General features: G+C 35.7%; 1 protein-coding gene and 1 long non-coding RNA gene across 2 annotated transcripts; one reads left to right on the top strand and one right to left on the bottom strand.

The window, feature by feature from the left end:
- Positions 1 to 1,557: 1,557 nt before the first annotated feature.
- Positions 1,558 to 8,732, bottom strand: LOC128025895 (uncharacterized). The gene is made up of 3 exons (XR_008186281.1): positions 8,654 to 8,732; positions 1,851 to 1,978; positions 1,558 to 1,760 (listed from the first exon to the last, which is right to left on the bottom strand). It is a non-coding gene; the product is annotated as an uncharacterized LOC128025895 (long non-coding RNA).
- Positions 8,733 to 14,970: 6,238 nt separating this feature from the next.
- Positions 14,971 to 21,991, top strand: cxcl12a (chemokine (C-X-C motif) ligand 12a (stromal cell-derived factor 1)). The gene is made up of 4 exons (XM_052612878.1): positions 14,971 to 15,157; positions 16,663 to 16,780; positions 18,781 to 18,864; positions 19,978 to 21,991. Exons 1-4 carry the CDS (start codon positions 15,091 to 15,093, stop codon positions 20,006 to 20,008), a joined length of 300 nt encoding a protein of 99 aa, XP_052468838.1. The 5' UTR covers positions 14,971 to 15,090; the 3' UTR covers positions 20,009 to 21,991.
- Positions 21,992 to 22,900: the final 909 nt, after the last annotated feature.

Here is a 22,900-nt window from a genome sequence, read left to right as displayed (position 1 = left end):
CAACACCAACACCCTATTCAACAAAGTACAAATTAAATTTTCTGGGATTGTTATTACACAGCAGTTTTTTTTTGTGCATATGTTGGCCTTTTCAACATAAAACATATATAATGTATGGTAGGTGTAAGTAAGGGTTTTTGCTGAGGCCAGTGGTCTTTCTCATTGAAAAGGAAGGCTTTTGTCAACACCCTCTGCTTGCCAACTGGCACTATAATCCTTTCAAGACATGGGAACATGACGGGATTTTTAAGTTGCTTCTAAAGCAAGAGGTGCACTGATTGCAATGGAACGCTAAGCTCTTTGTAGATGGTTTTGCTCTGCTTGCTTGGCAGGAACCGTTTAAAGCTCTCCTCAACGATTGGGGATTTTTGTCACTGGGAACATGTGCAGGATTTTAGTATTTATTGGCTTGCACTGTCCCCATTGCATTCGCATAATAACATATGTTTTAAATAAATAAAAAGTAATTAAGAAATAAAGAAAGAATTTGAAATATATATTAAATATATGAATATATTTGTGAATAATAAATAAATATATAGAATATATCAATATAATTATATGAATATAATAAATAAATATATGAAATCTATAAAATTACATATAATTGTATATAAAAAACTTGAAAACATAGCAATGAATAAACAAAAGCAAAATCCCGTCAGCATATTTTAGGACTTGAAATATTCCATGTATGTGTCATGGCTAGCTGTACATAGTGTGTGGTGAAGTTTCCTCTGCTTCATGGTCTTGTTTGTGTAGCCTGTGGTGGGTTTACGACCTCTGGACCGGAAAGGTTGCCGAGCTTGGTCCATGTGGCCGTGTAATGATGGGGTAACTTAGAAAGTTCACTTATTTATGGCTCCCTCCCTCTTCCCTATGATGGCCACATCAAAGAGCACCTGCAGGGAGGCAAATTGGTGTTAAGTGGAGGACCTCCTGTAGACGCCTGCCCTCTCCATCATGATAAGAACACGGAGAAATCTGGATAGGATTTTATGGAGACCTGCCACACAGGAGCAGGAAAGTCTCAGCTCATGCCAGAACACTGATTCACCCCGGACTTCACACACAGCTGGACACCCTACAGATACGCCTGAAGGAACGGCCCTTGCATGTGCCCCAAACTCTTAATTAGAAAAATCAAAGGCCTTTCCCTCCTTTAAACCCTGAATACATCCAATCAAATGATCCGGAGAGCAGATAAGCTCCAGTGTTGAGCAGTGTAAGAATTCACGTCACATGTCACTTGAAATAAAACAGTGAGCAACATAACATAAAATCTAATCTAACATGTTATATTATAATATAGAATGAAATATAATATATAATCATTATTTAATGTAAATTAATATAGAAATATTTATAAATCACTTTTTTATTGGTTCTGTGCTTGAGTAAATAAAGTTGAAATATAATCTAAGGAGAAAAATCAAGCACAAGTAATCTGATGCCTTGATTATTTTCAAAAGGAGTATGTTTTACAGGAAACCCATAATTATAGGTAATTTTACATACTAAATATAATTTCAATGTCATGCAAGTAAATCTAGAACATTCAACAAATTCATGCTTTAATTTTGCACAGCAAAACTGGTGATCAGCTGATAAACTGTACAATAACACAAGCCTAAAACATGAGCGTGCTCACATCAGCAAGACAATTACACTCTTGTACTGCCTCTCTCTAGGCTGAGAATATATGCTGGGTAGCTGATAGTCCCTCATGCGTCTTTCCAAGCCACCCAGAGTAAAGAATCCTGAGAGAAAGAAGAAAAGAAATGACTGTGGAGTTAATTGAGAACAGAGCGCGGCCGGAGCGGCTAATCAAACACAGCCCTGGCAACCACCTTCACTCAGCTGTGTCCAAAACATTCTCTACCCCTCTCTCTCTCTCTTTGGCTCAGCCAGATTTCCGTACACCATAAAGCTGGCCAGGCATCTGTTGAGTAACCTAACCAGAGAACATTTGCGCAGACTGTGGAGAAACAAGCAGAGTGACAATCCCAAGCTTATTATGGGTATTATTGCCATAAAAAACAAGAAGTGTCCTTTACAAGAAACAACAAAAATATGACATTTACTTACAATCACTCAGATTCTGTAATCACCAGTAACCAAAAGTCACATGGCAAAGGCCAATGCATCATAACAGCCATTAAGAAACATAGGCCATTAAGGCAACAAAGGTCAAGCAACTGAAAATTGAAGTCACATACTATAATTTAACATCTGCTCTCCGTCAAAAATGTTCACCAGAGACTATTTCATCTTTACATAATTAATCAGTTTAAACTTCAGCAGGACTTAGTTTACTCAGCGAGAATTATAAATGGTTTGTTTTTCAAAAACAGAGGCGAGTTTCCTGCTCACTGTGAATGACAGCTTATGCCTGGATGCTGGAGCATCTGAAATCCTTCTTAAACATGTCTACTCCGTCTGAATCTTTGAATTCAAGATGAAAATGTTGTAAAGTGTGAACAGATGTAGATTTACGATGCAGACGGGGCTTGTAAATAAAGTTTAAGTGTCAGCTCTGAGAAAGGAGAAGTTTGATGGACAGCAGCATGTCTTTAGTGATGGCCACTGTGGTGTGCTCTATACGAGAGTCTTTCACCTCTTCACTTCTACTGACTTTGCGCTGACACATGCTGATCCCATTCACAGAGTAAACAAGAACTCTCTGTGGCATTAGTCATGGTGTTTTACCAACAGATGACTGAATTCATTAAAGTTTCTCGCCTGAGGAGCTAGAGGACTGCATCTTTACTTGTTTTAACTAGTTCAATTACTATTAGAATTTGAATCACATAATTCAATATTTGGGAAGAAAAGACACCAAAGAAAGATGATTATATTACAGATTTTTACATTTTTGGAATACACATTTTAGAGAGTGTCCTTAGCAGTCAACCAAAAAATGTTTTTATTTTCATACACTTCACAGTGAGCAATTTTGCAACTGAGTTTGTCAATGTGCTCAATCTAGACTAAAGGGAATAAGAATTGATGTTATATATTTATATACAATATTTATATAATTGACTAAATACTAGTTAAATTAATAGTCCTTATTGTTATAAATGAAACATAATATATGAATATATGTTTTTCTTGTGAGAATAATACATTTGATCTAAATTTAAGTATTTGAAACTCTTGAAAAGAGGAAGTTCATCCTTTCTGATGGATAGATATCAAAATCTCAGAGGAATCACGTAGGAAATCATTTCTTAAAGTAAGCCAGAAATGTGAGGAGGAAGCTGTACAGGATCACAAAGCAAACATTTACATTTATTCGTTTAGTGGAGGTTTTTGTTTAATCCAAAGTGATTTACAAATGAGGAATGCTGTTATGGATCCTCTTAGATAGCAACCACTCCATAGACATTTTTGTTATTTTCCAACTCTTTCTGACTCACGGATCCATGAAGAAAGACACTTAAGGGCTAGCTGCAGTACAGCAGCACCCTGTCTACATGTCTGACTGCTGGGTCACATTTCACCCAGACCTGCTCCACTGCCTCTGTAGTGCCACTGCCTCAGTCTAACAGTCAGCAGCTTTTAAGGAGTCACTTACAAGTGATTCGTGAACCCGAAACATCCTGATATAACTGATGTGACCTTCTCTCAAACAAGTAAAAGAGCCATCTTGTCGTAACCTTTTTTCCTGCTCTTAGAAGTCAGGGGATTTTAAGCAAGACGTGTTCTTGTTCACTCTGCTGCCTGAGACACATGTTGGGCTTTGTGGTTTTGAGTTTCAATGACAAAATAAACTTGTCTGCACTGTCTGAGCATGCTTAAAATTTATGAATGAGAAAGACTGTAGTTTGTGTTCTTTGCTGTGACTGTGACTGTTTATCTTTCTCGCTGCTCCATGTGTTTGTAAAAAATAATGTTTCACTTTCAGCATGAGATCTGACTCATTGCAAATAATTATCAATAACATACTTGGAGCTATCAGGAAACTCTTCGACTTTTTATGGTTTTACTGGAAAACAAACAACCCATGATGTCCTTTCATTTTTGCTGCTATCAGGCCATGGCTCCTGTTCTTAACCTCTTCGAGAAACCCTGAGTATTCCACTGTGATTTAGAGGAAATTAGGAATCTGGAATCATATAACAGGATGTATTGCTTCATGGTGGCAGCGGACAGGCTTTCAGTGCGATGGGGCAATCAGTGTCCTCTCTGCAGGCCGACCCTCTGGGTTTGCTGTTGTTGATTGATGTGTGCAAAAGATCCTTCTGCCCTGGTCTACTCCCACAAAATGCTCTCACACCCCACTGGGTGTCCATAACCTGCTGACTATCTCTGTCATCACTCTTGACAAAATCCAGCTTTAACACGATGTAAAATTGAATACATAAACAAATAAATTCTAATGACTCAATCTTTTAATGACAACCAATTTGCTAAACCTTCTCTTCTTTATCTGATGCTATTGCAGACATAACTGTTTATTTATAAACTCTTTGTAAAGTATGTTTAGTTATAAGAATGCATTGTATGTAAAAAAAATTGTGAGTAGTAATGGCAATAAAGGCTTACTTCACTGCCTGCTTTAGTTTCTTTGTAGGCCAGGTGGCGGGTTCTCAGACACCGCTGAAGCGTCCTGCCAAAATTCAGACTTTTACAGGAATTTTAATTCTACACCAGCCCTCAGTGTTGGGCAATCACTTATAAAAAAAAACAAGAACAAAACAAATGAAGACTCAAAGACATATGAAGTCAGGATGAAAGCAGTATTCTGAAGTATAACAAAACTTTAAAACATGAAAACTATACTAACAAGTATTACGTATATTAATATAGGCTATAATATTTTTATATCACACACAACTGTTCAAAAATCTAGGGATGAGTAAGAAATTAAAAAAAAAATATGTTTAGCAAGGATGCATTAAGTTGATCAAAGACTTTTGCATTGCTACACAATGTAAATGATACTTAGAATAATTGCTGTATAACTGTTTTAATGTATTTTTTATCAAATAAATGTAGCAGGAGACTTCTTTCTAAAGCATTTTGTAAAATCTTACCGACCCCAAACTTTTGAATGGTAGTGTATATATAAGGGATAAGAGATAGATAGCTGGCCAATTAATGATATTTGATTATTACTAATTATTATTTTTTGTCTAAAATGAAATATAAATTAATAAGTCCAGTCAGTACAATGCTACATGTGAATACAGACATCACAGATACAAATACAGTTTTAAAAAATAATGTATGAAAATTATACCTTAACATTAAATGTATATGCCCGATATAATGTTCATGCAATGTTGACTGAAAATTAAAAAATATATATTTAATGTAATAAACACCAGTTGATTTTGTATCAGTATACAGTCCATCTTTAACAATGTTTCCTTTCTCTTTGGAGTGTTACAAGCCCTTGGTGTATGAATAAGATCTGTAAAGTTGCAAAGACTAAAGTCTCAAATGCAAAGAGATATTCTTTATCAAAGTTCATCAAGGAGTCAACCATGCCCTCCTAAAATACCTCATTTAAACACACCACCATATGTCTATTTAATGATGTGGGGAGTTTGCATAATGCCACCAATGCCGTTGTTTGTCGTTTCTCCGAAAACAAATGCAGAAATGGCTTTATGTTTACACAGACCAATATGCAATGCAATGCATAAAAAGACAGTATAAGTCATTACAACAAGTAAATATGTCCCCACTGGATGCAGAAAATACCTAATTTGTAATGGGAATTGTAAGTATTGTCTCGTCTCACTGGGACACTCCATCACAGTATAGTAAGGGCGTAACATTTCCGAAAAAAGCTTGAGGGATCTGGCCAATCACAACACACTGGATAGCTAGTCAATCAGAGCACACCTCGCTTTTCTGAATGATGAGCTTAAATTTGGTATTTGGTATGCCGAAAATACGGTATACCAAATACAACAACAAAAAATTATTGTTCTTTTTATCAATGTCATATGACCCCTTTAAACCTCCTAAAATATATATTTACAGCAAATGCTTCTGACTTCTAAGAGCCCTTTTACTTTTGAAGCTCCACCAATCAGAATTCAGGTTCTCCAGATCTTCCCATGGGTTACAGATGTCGAGAACTTTTGGAGCCCTGCATTGTCTCCACTATTAAGTGAAGAATCTGTGTTTCAGCAGTGAAAGGCTGCAACTATTTTTCGTATGGTTCTGCTCCATCTGTTGATTGGCCAAATTGGTGGTCAAAGCAGGGAAAAGTTTGTGACATAACAGAGGAAGCAAAGAAGCAGGCACAAAAGCACAGCCGGCTGGTCCCTTGCCATTTCGGACCTCAATGAACCAGCAGAAGTGCCCCCATGCTGGGTTCGATACTTCAATGGCTCCCTCACCCCAGGATGAGCCATGCTTTTATAATGTGTTCAGCCAATTCGTTTTCTCCTAGGACACATTGGTATGTTGTCTCGCATGCTTCTTAAGATGTTGAATAGAAACTGGAAATGTGTGTACAGCTCAAGCTAAATGAGGGGTGGGGGGTGTAAAGATTTGAACAGAATGATAAGGTGCACATTTCTGTTTAAAGTATTTTTTAATTTAGCAGTGCCCTTCAGAGCCTACATGGCTTTCAGATATTTAGTCGTTTTCCTCAAGACAAAATAACTGCATTCATCCAATTCAAAAAGTTTATGCATCATTTTGCCGTCTTGAACATCAGTGAATGTGTTCACCTTTTTAATAGTTGTTTTTGAGTTCTACTATTGCCCAATGTGAAATGATGGGATTTTAAAATCAAATAGTCACTGTTAATAAGTGTTCAAAATATGCAAAAGATGCTAGAAAACTGTATGATTCATGAAAACTGCTAATACTATTCTTTAAGAAGAATACCAATTTAGCATTAAAGGAAACTTCAAGGAATCATGAAAATGTTATATATTATATATATAATATATTAAAGTGAACAAGTTGTAAATATTACCATTTATGGAAATGGTAACCAAAATCAAACCAAGAAGGATTCTGCAAGGACACTTAATCCGGTCTACCAAAGAAATGTGAGAATGTTGTGCCACTTTGGTCTGTTTGATGTGCAGCGGTGTCTGACTGTGTCCGATTGTATAGTATTGAAGATTTATGATTCAGCCAGGCATCTGAGTGTGGTTGAACAGTTGTGAACGATTATGGTGAACAGTAAATCTCTGTGCTGCGCTCATGCTTCAGGGGAATGGAGCAGGTTTGTCATGTTCATTTTTTAGCAAAGTGTAGCAAATGCATTGCATAGAGAGAGTAAACTGAGATCAGCTTACAGTCCAACACATGTATATATGAAACAATCACCACCACACCAAATCTAGCCTGCAGATTCAGATTAGCAGCAGAAATGCTAATAAATATTCTTTTGACTTTGGATACTTGTGATTGGTGCTGGGGGTTTAGGTCACATCCCTTTAAACTCTAGTGTTCTTAGATAACTAATAGCTTCTCGAAATCTTACTTACTCTCTTGAATTGTGCAATACGTTTACATAATAATGTTGGCAATGCATCAGAACCTTCTGGATGAATCTTCACATACAGATCACACAGTACCATTTATCCTTGACAATTGTGTACTAACAGGATATGGTACTTTGACAAAAATGGCAAGGACAACACTTTCAGATTGTGCAATGCTTGAGAACAGTGTTTCCTGGCATTAGCATGAGAGTCCTGCATGTTTTGATTAGCTTTCTTGCTTAAACAACAAGCTTGTTAGTGCAAAGACAGAATGTTAACAATGGAGATCACATCATCGAGCCAAAATGCTTTCCGTAAACTTAAATTATTCCATAGATATTTGGATATCCAAATAAATACACCGGTACCAAGAAAGATAAATTGTTGTTTCAAACACGTTTCATTTGATAAAATTATTAATTTGGCACTGCATTCTGTAATCTTTATACATTGGTCTGAAATTCAAAGGATAGTTTGCTTCTATGCTATAAAATCCCATTACATTTATCATTGATACACAAGAACCTCTTTTACAGGACCAGTTCATCCAAAAATAAATATTCTGTTATCATTTACTCATGTCATTCCAAAACCATATGATTTTTTTTTTTTTACTTCATTGGAGCATGAAAGTTCAGGTTTTAATAGAATATTCCCACATTCCTCTTCAGTATTATGAAAGTAAATGAAGACTAAGTTTTCAAACTCCAAAGATTCAAAAAATTTTCTCCAAAATAAAAACTAATTAATAGGATTAGTTAATGTGAAGCACACTGTTGTTCAAACATTTTTTAAACGTTTTATATATATATATATATATATATATATATATACTGCAGATTGAGGCAGGGCTGCACTTTAGATAACATAGAAGATATATCCTTGATAACTTATTATGGAGCTGGGAACAAGCACAAATAAGCAATTACACTTTAGAAACAAGCCCCAAAAAACGCGACCCGCGACTACCAATATTTGTAAGCAACTTTACAGAAACAAGCCCAAAGTCACTTATAATACGCGGACTTGGCAACACTGAAAAGCCAGAACCAATGCCGTAAAGGCTGTGTCGTGATAATGCACGTTATCGTGCGACTCTTTTACCGGGTGTTTTGAAGGTAGGTCAATGTTCGCGACGAAAAATATGTGCAAAACTGTAATGAAGCAGAGATCAGTTAGTTCCTCACCATCCGCGCTGAAGCTTAGATCGTTCGCCATTTCAAATGAAAGTTAATGTGCCTAGCGTTTTCGACTCTTACATCAAACGTCACATCCTGATGTGTCACGTGTCATTACGGGGCCTTTACTGGTCGTGAGTGAACGCACGCACAGCTTCCGGGAATTCACTGTCAGTGTGAATGAACCAAAATCTAACGATCCGGGAAAAATTGCCGGGACACATTACCCGTGTATTATCCAGAATCTCAGTGAAAGGGGCTTTAAGTGATTGGAAGATCAACGTGCTAGAAGATTGTCTGCACAAACACTGGCTGTGAGATAAGTAAATATGTGTGAAACACATCTGCTCTCTCTGCATTCAGATCTCTCCGTTTGCTCTCATTCACTTCGACTAGCTGATTTTATTTCTCCCAACTCATCTTCATCAACTGTAGTTGCCATAGAGCCAATGACAAAGACAAATGTAATGTGATTTCCCTCTCTCAGCACAAAGAGCAATAGCAGATGTTGTCCACAAAGTCCCACACAATGCTTAAAAAGAAAAGGAAAACGTGACGTGACATACGGCCAAGTATGGTGACCCATACTCAGAATTAACATTATCAGCTTAAACAGCTTTTCAAAGTCATAAGACGATGAAAAACATAACAGGATCGATCTAATCATATAAAAATGATTGAAAATGGGACATATTAAGTGAGAATAAGAATCTTATTCAAGAAACTTCTTGAAACTGCTTTTACATGATTCCTGTTGCAGGCTGTGGCCAATCCTTTTGTTGAACTATCAGCCATCAGTGTTTCAGGTCATCTAGTCCCACTCAGAGGTGCATGTCTGCAGCTAGCCCCCTCATTTCCATCTCAGTCTGACAGTCAGAGGTCTGTGCGGGGTGTACAGGACAAACAGTGCCGAGAATCCATTCACAAGACTGCCATGTGACCCGTTACCAGCATAAAAGAAGAAAATCATGGGGCCCATTTACAATCTGTCTCCCATATAGAGGAAGGGCCGAGGTTAGTAGTCACATGGAGATGCCATATTTTGATAACTATTAAATTTAAATAAAGAGCCAAATTATTTTTCTAATAGTTGTCTGTATGCTGGTTTAAAACACCAACACAATTCCAATGTCATCATCACATTTTAGCTGAATTTAAAAACACGACCACAAAACACTAACTCAGGCACAAGTCAATCATACAATTGCAAGGACATTTTCCATACATTTTTAGGTTGAACTGCTTGTTCAATTTTTATTGAGGCAAGTAGTCACATGTGCTTTATATGCTGCAATTTTATTCACATTTTTACCTTTGAAATTTTCAGTTTAACAATTTTTCATAATTGGTTTACAATTAAAATTTTGCTTAAATAGTCTTTGACAACTTAGTGTCAAAGTGTGAGAACATATGTTTGTGTTAAAAAGAGTCTTGTTCCTGCACAATAACGGTGGAAATGTTCAATATATTTGTTCAATATATGTACCTACACAAAAAGTGTGACCACTAACCCCTGTATCTACCATTATAAATCTATAAAGGAACTCATTTAATATCAGAATTTCATTCATGGGTTCAAAATCATTGTGCTCTTTTGGGAGGTTTGACATTATGAGTTTGGTACAGAGATTATTTATTTATTTATTTATTTTTTGGCCAAACTGATGGAACGGAACAGAATAATATGAGAATGTCTTTTAGTCAAAATAACCCTATGAAGCTGATAAATCCTATTTAAACTACAAAGATCCAGCAGTTAGCAAATTAGATTGGGTCAATTGTTTCAGTACAAACAAATTTTGTTAACCACAACATTGACATAGATATGGTCACCCTGGTGGCTGGTATGTCTGGGTGGGACTCCATCACTCTGCAGGCATATGGGGGGCATGGAGTCTACAGGGCTGGATTTAGACCCTAGAAGGCTCTTCTCGTGTCAATGATAACACTTCTAGTTCCCCTGTTGGCAGCATGTTTACTTAACTCAGGGGTATTCCACAGCAAGACCCCCAACACTCCATGTGGGGCGACTAGGACGGCGCAAGATCTGAGGATGACCTGACACCTCTTGTAAATGGAACTTCCCTCATTACAGTCAGATGATAATCTAAAGGGTTAATGAGCTTTAATCCAAAATTACTTGATGAATATTCTTAATCCATGGCTTTGAAATGTTTTATTGTGAGTAATGAGGTTCTGATAGTTTAAGATAATTTTTAACATCTTTTTTTTAACAAATTAAATTTTGAAAATACAATGCTTGTAAACAGCACATTCAGAAAAAAGAAGTTTAATTTTTGTGACTCACTACAGTACAATCACTTCATTCCTCATAAGCTCTGCACCGTAACAAAAAAAAACAAAAACAAAAAAAAACCAATCCAAACCATAGACCTGAACACAATAATTCCTTAAGCATTTCTGATGGCTTCCTTCAAATATGTATAAATTTATAAATATGTTTAGATATGTAGAGAATGTATTATTTATGAATGGAAAGGTGGGTAAAAGGTGGAATATTTTGTAAAAAAAACAAACAAAAGTGAGAATAGGAAAACAAAGTAGGCTCATTCAGAATTACAAAACACATTTTTTTTTTTTTCAGTTGGATTTTCCCTAAATTTAGAGCTCTTGGTCTGAGGAGGCTTTAGAAATAAAGTGAAAACTATAGAACATTCTGCTTACATCTGTTGTTATCCACTGGCCAACTGGGAATTTGCCTGCAGAATCTCAGGGTGGGTGTGAACTCTCCCACCAGTGGAACCTTGTAAAATGACATCTGCATTCACCTCCGGGCTTTTGAAGAGTGGAAAGCTGAGCACTCAAAGACTTTAAAGGCATTAAAAAGTTAGTTTAAACACACAGTAACTAAAACTTAGAATGACTCCAATAAAATAGAGACAAACATTTAAAAGCTTTAAAATAATGTCCAACAATGTTTATTCCTATCTTTCAGCATTCTTTAAAATTAGATATACAAGCTAAAAATGTCTTAAGTTTGAACAACAACAACAAAAAAAGCAAGTCTGACATAAAATCTGTACTGCCCCTTCACTTACTAATGTGTCAGGGTAATTGACTGAGCGTGTGATTAAATGCATGCCAACACTTGTACCCCTCACTGCACTGCTGGCACACACGGGCCACTGAGCAGCAGGTTTGACCCGGTGAGCTGGGTCTGTTTAGAGTCCTATTACATGAGAACTCACCCCTCTCCTCTGGAGCTTCGTTCCAGGACAAGAGTCTAGCGGGGCATAGCTATATCCTTGGAAACTGAGAACACATCTGTGTCCTATTATACAAACTAATACACCCCCTCCCCATCAATGCCTCCCTATGGAGTTAGAAATGTGTCTTTATTACATGCGAGAAAATAAAAGATCTGAGAGAAAAAAAAAAGTTTGAGAGAAAAAGTTATCACACTGATAGCAAAAAAACATTTCATGAGAGAAAAAAGAATATTTGAGAGAAAAAGTTTTCATGCCAATAGCAAAAAATAATAATATTTGAGACTAAAAAAAGTTTTGAGAGAAAGTATTTTCTCATAGAACATAAAAAATATACATTTGAAATTTTAAAAATTATTTCTGAGAAAAAAAATCTCTCTCAAAATACTTTGAAAAAAACTCTCAAATATATATTTTTTGCTATCAGTGTGAAAATATTTTCTCAAAAAAAAAAAAGTGTTTCTCTCGAAACGCTTTTCTTTGCTCTTGATGCAATTTCTTGCTCTCGTGTCAGGATTTTGCTTTCACTGTGAGAATTGTGTCATGGGCGGGGCCACGTTCCTATTGGCCAGTCGGGTGAGCATCGTCTTGTCTTGGGAGTCGAACTGAATCATTACACCATTGTTCGGTTCACCTGCATAGATGCCGCCTCTGCCTTATGGCTAGTTAAGTTGAGCACGGACATATGACACTCCAATGTTTGGCTAAGATGATGACACACAGCTGGCTGAGCAAGTTCAGTATCACTGAAGATTAAACATTAAAAAATAGCACTAATTTTCATGAATGAATGTGTATTATATTATGTGCTTGCTAATTGCTAGTAAAGCTAACCAGCCATCATGCTAGGTAAACTTGCAAACTCACCTGGTTTATACTATGTTTAAATCAAATGCCAAATTAATGTTTTGATTTAGATAGTTTCACGCCTTATTTAGTGAGTAGTGAGCAGTGATTGATATACCGTTTGAAAGTGTCCCACCTAGTTTTGTTTAAAATAGTCTTTGTATGGTTGTTGCACATGTTTAGCTACACTGCATGTATAGCTCGCAAACTCAGCTACACGGGGCTTATTCTAAATATTTTTTACCATCTAGCTGAGGTCTAGAGCTGACAAGGTAAATTGCAGGTCTAGGACTAACTCTTACATTAGCAACCCACAAATATGTTTGTGCCTGTACTGTCATGGTAATTATTTTTTCTTTTAAATCTTTCAAACGGTATGTCAATCACTGTCTAACGTTAGCTAGTAGTAGGGTTGCCACCTTCCATGCATACTAACGTTAGTTGAAAGTTGTGCGGGAGGTTGTAAGAACAAGCAGTTACTCTTCAGGTGCTTTGAGGCTAGCAAGTGCAAAGGTAGAAACTAGCTCACTACTCACTAAATAAGGCGTGAAACTATCTAAATCAAAACATTAATTTGGCATTTGATTTAAACATAGTATAAACCAGGTGAGTTTGCAAGTTTACCTAGCATGATGGCTGGTTAGCTTTACTAGCGATTAGCAAGCAAATAATATAATACACGTTCATTCATGAATATGAGTGCTATTTTTTAATGTTTAATCTTCAGTGATACTGAACTTGCTCAGCCAGCTGTGTGTCATCATCTTACCCAAACATTGGAGTGTCATATGTCCGTGCTCAACTTAACTATCCATAAGGCAGAGGCGGCATCTATGCAGGTGAACCGAACAGTGGTGTAATGATTCAGTTCGACTCCCAAGACAAGACGATGCTCACCCGACTGGCCAATAGGAACGTGGCCCCGCCCATGACACAATTCTCACAGTGAAAGCAAAATCCTGACACGAGAGCAAGAAATTGCATAAAGAGCAAAGAAAAGCGTTTCGAGAGAAACACTTTTTTTTTTTAGAGAAAATATTTTCACACTGATAGCAAAACATATATATTTGAGAGTTTTTTTCAAAGTATTTTGAGAGAGATTTTTTTTCTCAGAAATAATTTTAAAAATTTCTAATGTATATTTTTTTATGTTCTATGAGAAAATACTTTCTCTCAAAACTTTTTTTAGTCTCAAATATTATTATTTTTTGCTATTGGCATGAAAACTTTTTCTCTCAAATATTCTTTTTTCTCTCATGAAATGTTTTTTTGCTATCAGTGTGATAACTTTTTCTCTCAAACTTTTTTTTTTCTCTCAGATCTTTTATTTTCTCGCATGTAATAAAGAACCAAAACTCACTCCATACTCCCCACTCCGATTTAAATAGAGGTTTTGGCGGAAAGTTCTGGCCCAATATAAAACGAATTGTTCGCTTTCCCCTTTTCAGTTTCTGTCTGATTCTTCTTAGGAGTAAGATGAAACAATAACGCAGATATGATTATTTATTTATTTAAATTACAATTTTCATGAGTATTTGTTTGTTGCGAATACAAGGGATACAATTAATTCATTTCCAAAAAAGTCATTTATGAACATAAACTGCAAACCAGTATTTATAGTAAACTGGGCTGTTACAGTCTATAGAACTTGGAAAAGCCAAAGGTCTGCATCTGTTTGCCTTTAGTTGTGGTAAACTCTGCGAGTAGTTTGGTGGGATCTGTGGCTGAATTCAGGATAACAGAAAAATACACAATGAAACTCTGAAAACACAATTCAAGCAGACTTTAGAAATGTAAAGGTCAATGATGTGACTAATCCAGTAAGTAAAATACAGTACATTAGGAAATGCAATGCATAAGAATGACTATCTTTTTATGATAATTATGTTTTTTTAAATTTCTGAATAATTTGTGTAGGATTTATATAAAATGTATAGACAGTGTAGCTAAGAGGCTGTATACAAGAATCTATGAAAAGACAGAAATTCTTTACAAATTTGGCATAACTAGTGTGACCATGTTTTATTTATGGGAAAATAAGCCCAGAAGCAATACTGTTCATTTCATGGGTCACAATATTCATTTTCACAATATTCATCACCAAACTTCAAATATGACATATCATGAATAATAAATAAATAAATAACTGCTCCATTGAAAAAGCGAGTATTTTAATTTGGTTTGAGAATAGTAATTGAGGCTATCTGTAGGCTATAGCTGACAAATCATCGTGGGAACACCCACTTTCTCTTTTTGAAGGTGGGGGTGTCTGGAGTAGAGCCTGCGCGTAGATTTAACTCAGAGACGCAGTTGCTGCTGTCACAATTGCTCCAGGATTCTAAATTGTGCAGATCTCTTCTTCACACCGCAAACATGGATCTGAAACTAATCGTAATATTCGCTCTGATGGCGGTCGTCATTCATGCACCGGTTTCAAATGGTGAGTGATTATTCAACAGATACTTTGCAAGTTTTTACATTATTTTTGCACTGTGCATAAAGCTTAGACGCATGTTTGCTGTATTTTGGCAAGATTGCAATCCGTTCATTAAAGTCATTCGCAACTATTGCAAACTACAAAATATTAATGGTTTTTACGTAAACGTGCACCTGCGTGTAAAATTACCCGTATTTCATTGCATTTACGCATTTGCATTTACAGTGTTTATTAAACCCAGAACAGTTTTATTAATAAGAAATCTAATACACTACGGGTTTAGTTTCTAATACCACGTGGATCATTCGCACCAGTTGGTTTTATATTTTATTTGAATATAACATAGGCTACGTGATTTATTCCAGTTACCAAACTGACACGCATGCGGTCAGGAGGGCAGAAAAGAAGCTGGCACGGCGTTGATTAATGTGTGTATTTGTCGCCCTCTTTGTTTTCTCTTAATTACCCACAAATTAGAGGATAAAACAGAAACCGCAGAGATAGCGCCAGTCTTTAGTTCAATCGAGCCAGTGCGCGCGGCTCTAACTATGGCTCGCGCGTTTACATGATAAAAAGAATAGATTACCAGAGAGGTCATTAGCATTTTACAAGTGGACTAAGGTGGATAGATCCGTTAAGTCGCAGGTACTTCACACCTCTGGGGGCTTGTGAGTGGGCAATGTCCGTTAAAGTATTTTCGTACGTGCAATCTTCACTTACAATGTAAAGCTGCTCGAGCTGTGAAGTCTCTGCTTCCTTGAGCGCGTAACAGGTCTGAACCAAATGGAACAATAATCCCGCGCTGCCATCATAACTCGCTCGCCTTAATGTGCACAAATGGGAAAGCTATTGAAATAATGTATTTACGTGCGCATACACTCAATTTAATCTGCATTTAGTTACAAATAAATCATCAAAGTATCATTGCACTAAGCATTTCTCATCAATAGTAATTACTTGAATTGCTTTATAAATACACCTTCAAATGTCTCAGTACATACAATCACCCCAGTTTATACCTTATAATATTATAAACTGAATTTAGAAAGCATATTTATTAAAATGTGTAGAATAACAAACAATATCGCAGTTATAATTTTATATACATTGCTAAACAATTATAAAATAAATCTTGTTTTGTAAGTTTTCATAGAAAAGCCATTAGAAGGACAACGCATCTTCAGTGTGTCAGCAAATTGTGCTGGTTGTTATTAGAGAGTGTTCCAATAATGGCTTTGGAGCTAGAATGATTAAGTAACAGTTTTTGAAAATCAACCAAATCTTTTAAGTTTCATTTTTAGTCAAGGATGCTGTTTTCTTTTATGAAGCACATCTGTGATGTGCTCTCAATGAAAATACCAGGCAAAAGTGATTAGCGTTTGTGTACTTTCTCATCAGGCTTCATTATTCATCATGATTTTGTCCAATGCTCACATGCACCGAATTAAAAGCATCACAGCAGCAGCTGAATTGAGTTTCTCTTTTCTTTTTTCTCTATTCTTCTCCAGCCAAGCCAATTAGCCTGGTAGAGAGATGCTGGTGCCGTTCCACAATCAACACAGTCCCACAGAGAAGCATTCGCGAGCTCAAGTTCCTCCACACACCAAACTGCCCCTTCCAAGTCATGTGAGTATCTACACTGTCTCTTTCCGACTCGCTCAGCAGCTCTGCCTCTGATGAGGTGTCTGCCTGACCTAGAAACACATCACTTCACCCCATCAATCTCCAAATTCTGAAGGGATACTGAATGGGACAGGAATTGGTCTCCTCTGTCTGGCATTATAATGTTGGACAGGCTCTCACAATTGCACACATCCAGAGGGAAATGCTATAGGAGGGGGAAGGACCTTTAAGCATTGATGCATCTGTATTTTTTACAGGAAAATGACATCACTGAGGTCCGAAAAAGTTCCTCTTCAAGCTCTTTCTCACACATGTAAAGGACTTAAATTATGTGCTTAGCCACACACCATAGCCTTGCATGCTGATGAGAACTATCCTCCCTGTAATGTTTTTCACCTCTGTTGAGTGAAGTGTTCAAAACAGCTGCTTTATTTTAGTTTTTAACAAAGATTAATGGCAGTGCCGTGTCAAACTCCATTTCAAACCATACTTATTTTCCATACCATTAATGCTCACCAAGGTCTAAACAAAGACTTAAACTTTGTCAAATGGTCAGTGAAATAAAAAACAGCTGGTCATACTCAAAATTCACAATACGACCAACGACTGACACAAAAGCCAAAGGCAAAGCCCTGGAGAGTAGATCAGAACCTGATTCCCAAAGCTCAAGAGCCCTTGATACTTCAAATCTGCATTGATGAGTGATGCTGGTAACACTATCTAGCAGTGTTTGCTGTTGGCCTTGACTTGCTGTGAAGTATTTACTACATGCTGTTCGTAGTCCAGACCCTCTCAAACCCCTGCTGACTAGATCGAGATAGAGCAACAAATGCCAGGCCCTGATAAACTGCTGCTACTTCAAAAGAGTCAGCTAACCAAATTAGAGGACATCCGTGAATTAAAGATAAGAAACTGATTAATTTAAATGATATAGATATGATGATGGTGGACACATTCTTTGAAGCTAACCTCGTCTCTGAACAAAGTTCTCATCTTCATGACATTTTCAAGGATTTATATTATGTAGTGCCATTAATTTGTGGGACCTTTAGGAATGTTTTACTCACAGGATTATGAGAAGGACAATGAATAACATCTGGAAATTTATTTGAGCATTTGAGTGTATGATGAGCTATGATTTTTGCCAGAAACCCCAGGTTTAAAGAGAATCATTTCTTAGAAAGCATTTCTAGCAACAACACACACAACCAAAGCAGACCCCAAAATTTTATTAATAATAACAATAATAATACATTATTATTATTCTATTCAACTATAATGATTTCCTTTAAAAAATAGTTTTCATTTATGTAATAACAGATTTTCAATATTGTAATACAAATACAATTTCTATATGAATTAATGTCAAACTTAACTTGATTTGATCTTATATTGCTAAAATATCTCTCTTGTTATTTTTTACAATTAAAAGTCAAAAATTACATTTGAACCTGAACCGGTTTTACTTAACATAGGAAAGAGTTTAATGATTTGTTTGTGTCAGTTGTAGCCAATTGAAAACAAATGGTTCACCTGTGCTGACAAGACACCTCTAATCTAATCGCTTTGCTGAGAGCTACAAGGAAGAGTGTGATAACAATCTGACCATCTGTTAAGACCTGTAGGAAAGACGGGAACTCAAATGCAGAAAAAGAATCAGGGTGATGAGAGACTGCAGTGTACTATCACTTACTAGAGAGAGGAGTGACTGAGAACTAACTGCTCGGCTGAGCTTGAATGAACAACTGTTCTGCTATTGTATGGCTGATGCTGACTATGGGGTTTCTATTGTACTGCATTCAAAATCTACGCACAATGGGCTCTTGTTGCTTTATACTTAGTAATGATTGATTTCTTATACTGCAATCTGAATGTCTAAAAAGTTCAGCACCAAGATATCATATATATATATATATATATATATATATATATATATATATATATATATATATATATATATATTCAAATAACGTATAATGAAAACTTGCATTTTTCCCCTACAGTGCTAAACTGAAGAACAACAAGGAGGTGTGCATTAACCCAGAGACCAAATGGCTGCAACAGTACCTGAGGAATGCCGTGAACAGGTAAGGACACCCTCTTGACAAATAGGAGCAGAGAAACGGAATAGGAAATACAGGGTATTGTTCTCAAATGCACCATAAATGGTCTTACAGATTCAATTTTATTCCAGTTAACAAAACTATACTTACTTATCCCAGATGAAATCGTGCACTGCATCAAATATCAAAGTCTCATTGTTATAGTTTATATAATAGTCTCCCAAGACCCTAAACATTAAAACATTGGTATTTCTTGTTTCGTTTTTTTTTTATTGTTTCTGTCCGCTTATAGTGGTGTGAAATATTTATCTTAAGTTGATGTTCAAGATTAGAAGCTACTGCCTAGCAAATGAAAAACATGTTCAGGCTTTGTGGCCTTGCCTTAATAGTTCCTCCGCTGATCTTTATCGTAAACGTCTAAAGAAAGCAAAACAAGCTTTTGTTGTACTGAATCATGCGAAGAAAGACATTTTCCCACATCTGATCATGAGCTTGATATATTAGATCAGGGGATTGGTTGCCTCCCTAGCTGTAAGATTGTCATGCACACTCACATTAAATTTGGGTTGGGTGAATATAAAAAGACTTGTATGGATGTATGGCAAAGTAGCTGGTACCATCATGGTGTGTTTGTATCTATTAAACAGCAAAGGGACAGAAAAGTGTAAACTGTCCAGTCTGCACAACAAAACACTCATAGCCAGAGATGAATAAAGGCTCCATGGGGATGAACACCCATGAATGGCAGCTAGACGCTAATGAGTACATATACTGTGCGGTCATTAGTACAGCTCAATTAGGGAAAAAGGAAGTTGTACATCTGCAGGTAGTGAGGGAGGCTGCTGCCATCTGAAATACCTCCGGTCAGTGAGCCAGAGAGTTTTTTTTAACTAATTGCAGCATGCGATTACTAATAGAAATTGCCTTTAAAAGTACAGAAATGTCGGTTACATTCTTGCCAGAAGCAGAATTTAGGTTTATTGTTGTAATCACTGTGGAGATTCAGGCTATTTAAAAATGTCCTGCTTCTCTTGACTAGTCATGAACACATTTAGTTAAAATAAATAGTCATTGAATTCTCCAGCGTTATGGCATGACAGTTTTCTCATTCTGATGTTTTTCTTCTTTTCATTGCAGAATGAAAAAAGCCCAACAACAGCAGAGCTAAGAAGTCTGTCCAGATGACAAGAGAATCTGACAGCCCACCGTCACAGATATGTACCATATAGTCCTCTGGCATGCTTGCTGACCCAGCACTTAACCTGCCAAATATGCATCCCCAGTAAATGACCACCAGACCATCATTGCCACCCATGTAGTCTCCTCTGTTAGCACCAAGTGCAATTTTATATGTATGACTGTATTTTTTTCTTTTTTACATATGATGTATATACAATGTTTTTATATATCGTCTTAAAACAGTAAAGAGCTATTTTTGGAGTCGTGCTTGCTCCTTGTTTGTTGGGTTATGTTGGGTTAGGCAGAACGGCAATGAGATAATGAGGTATTTTGGAGCAAACATTCAAAACTCTGAAATATATTTTAATCTCAGATGTTAAAGAATATGTGACTTTACATTAGCAGGACTGAATTTCTGACAATTCATATGCATGCAAGTGCTTTGACAGAAAAATAAGGGCATTGATTTTTTACTATTTCGTTATGTATTTTACTACTTCATAACTTAGACATCTGTAACAGCATAAACTACATGTAAACATTATATAGCATATCAAAAAAAGAGTCACTTGTTTTTGTTCTTGGAAAGGCAGGTTACTTTGCAAAACAAACATGAACATTTACCCAAATGGTTTTTGAATGACTTTATGTAATAGGTTTGGTGGAAGGCATTCGAACACCGATAGAAAGTCTTTTGCAACGTTCTGTATATACCAAAACATCTGTGCTTGCAAATGTTAATGGACCGATCAGAGTGTGTGTAAGGAGCTTGGTGTCACAACATAATAAATCTTGCTCCGGCAGAATTATGTAATGAACAGAGACATTAGAGACGTCAGTCAACAAAGAAAAAACTAGAGGTTAGTGAATTAAAAGCAGTGTTCTGCAAATACTAATTCATTCAATGATGAAAACTGAATTTAAAGCATGGTAGGCATGCTAATCTCAAAAAACTAAACAAAATAAAAACAGCAGTGTTAGTGGAACATTTGAGGCAGACCTTGAGGTAGAACTAATTGATGTAATGACTACCTACTGTATATATAACAATGCACTTTATAACCCCTTGTGACATTGACAGAAAAAAAAAAGATTCTGAATGACACGCATGACGTAGTGAATAGTTCTAGTGTCTTTGTTTAGATGTAGTTATGACTGTATTGCCAAATGTATTAAACATCTGTATCTTCAGCATCAGAATTATTTTGGGGTTTATTTAATTTGATTCCCCCCCTAGTGAAGAACAACCTAAGTGAGTCCCTTGGAAAACCATTTTGTCTAGGAATACACATAATGTGAACACCAAACATTTAGCAAAGCATGTCAATGCCTTCTACCTCTCCAAAGAAAATGAGTGTATGGAATTTGTGTTACATTACTCCCAATTTCATAATGTTTCAAAATATATATAAAAAAAAAAACAGACCTCAGAAACACAACCCTGAGGCACAAAATCTATAAAAAACCAGTACAGTACATCTTGCAAAAAATATCATGCACTCTTTGAAAATGGCTATTTCAGAATGTGGTTAAAGCCATATAATTAATGAATATTTTTCAACATTTAGAAAATGAAAACAGACACAATAAATGTGATGCCAATAAATAAACCATTTCCAGGATTAAACAGCAAAGTAAGGGTCGTTTAATATATATATATATATATATATATATATATATATATATATATATATATATATATATATATATATATATATATATATATATATATATATATATATATATATATATATATATATATATTCCATCAAATTGCCAATATTCTCAATGTTGTAACATAAGTAACTGTGGAATATACCGTCCTTCCACTCATTTTTCCCACTTAATGTGAAGATTACTTCTGTGTAAATGGCAGCTTAAAGCATATCTGTTGTTCTTTCTTTTGTAAGTTTGTATATTGACTTGATTTAATCCCTTACATGTTGATTTTGAAATAAATCATGATGAAGAATTCTGTATGAAGTTTTACTAATGGATGCATATGAACATCAGTCATGTCACCTGTGATTTGTTTCACACCAAGAGAAAAAAAGGTCACCTATATGTCTCCAACAATTAGAATATGGATGTTACATGAGCAAAAGGGAAATTAAGATTTCAAATGAGAATTGCAGGAAGACTCAAAATTCACACCTTGAATTCACACAGCTCTTATAAATAATCCTGGACTTTTTTTGATTTACACGAGACACTGAATGACTTTTCACCTGTCCAAACAACCACTGAGGTTTGTTGTCAAATAAAATACCTGCCTTGTACATTTTATAAGTTGTCATATTCAATTTGCCTTAAAAACGGAAAAAGAAACCCAATAAAAACCAAACTTTACCCTTACTCTCAGAAGAAATCATTTATAGCACAGCAGGGGTAATTCAGTCATATTAAAACTTAGTATAGCTGTCAAAATCAATATGCACAATAAGGTCAAAATAAATTAATATTGTTAGTCAAAAAATCTGGTACAGAGCTTATGCAAGATATATCCTTTAAAATAAATTCAATCAAGTTTAAATTTGAGGTACTAATTAAAAACAGACATTTAACTGACAGTAGAATAGTATAAAAGTACTTGTATAAGGTTACATTTGTTCAATGTTTCTAATACTTACAAAAGAGATACTTTAAGCAAATTAATAATGGAATTATTATTCAGATTAACACTTTTAACTGATATTAAAAAAGACAAAGGGAATGTGTGGCTAAACAATATTATTTGTGATATGTTTATGAAAAGTGTAGAATGATAAATGACAAAAAACATTACATATTTAAATTGTATAAATTGCTTATGTGAGTTAAAAATGTGGAATATAGTCCAAAACTAGGAACATCACAATGTTTATTATGTATTATAATTTTT

The sequence above is a fragment of the Carassius gibelio genome, chromosome A13, assembly GCF_023724105.1.
Source record: "Carassius gibelio isolate Cgi1373 ecotype wild population from Czech Republic chromosome A13, carGib1.2-hapl.c, whole genome shotgun sequence".
Classification (NCBI taxonomy): Eukaryota; Metazoa; Chordata; class Actinopteri; order Cypriniformes; family Cyprinidae; genus Carassius; species Carassius gibelio.
This window is presented reverse-complemented; position numbering and strand designations above follow the sequence as displayed.

Coding starts and splice junctions, on each gene's coding strand:
- cxcl12a (XM_052612878.1), top strand. CDS start 15,091: ATGGATCTGAAACTAATCGTAATATTCGCTCTGATGGCGGTCGTCATT. Junction 16,781..18,780: donor AACTGCCCCTTCCAAGTCAT/GTGAGTATCTAC, acceptor TTTCCCCTACAG/TGCTAAACTGAAGAACAACA. Junction 18,865..19,977: donor CTGAGGAATGCCGTGAACAG/GTAAGGACACCC, acceptor TTTTCATTGCAG/AATGAAAAAAGCCCAACAAC.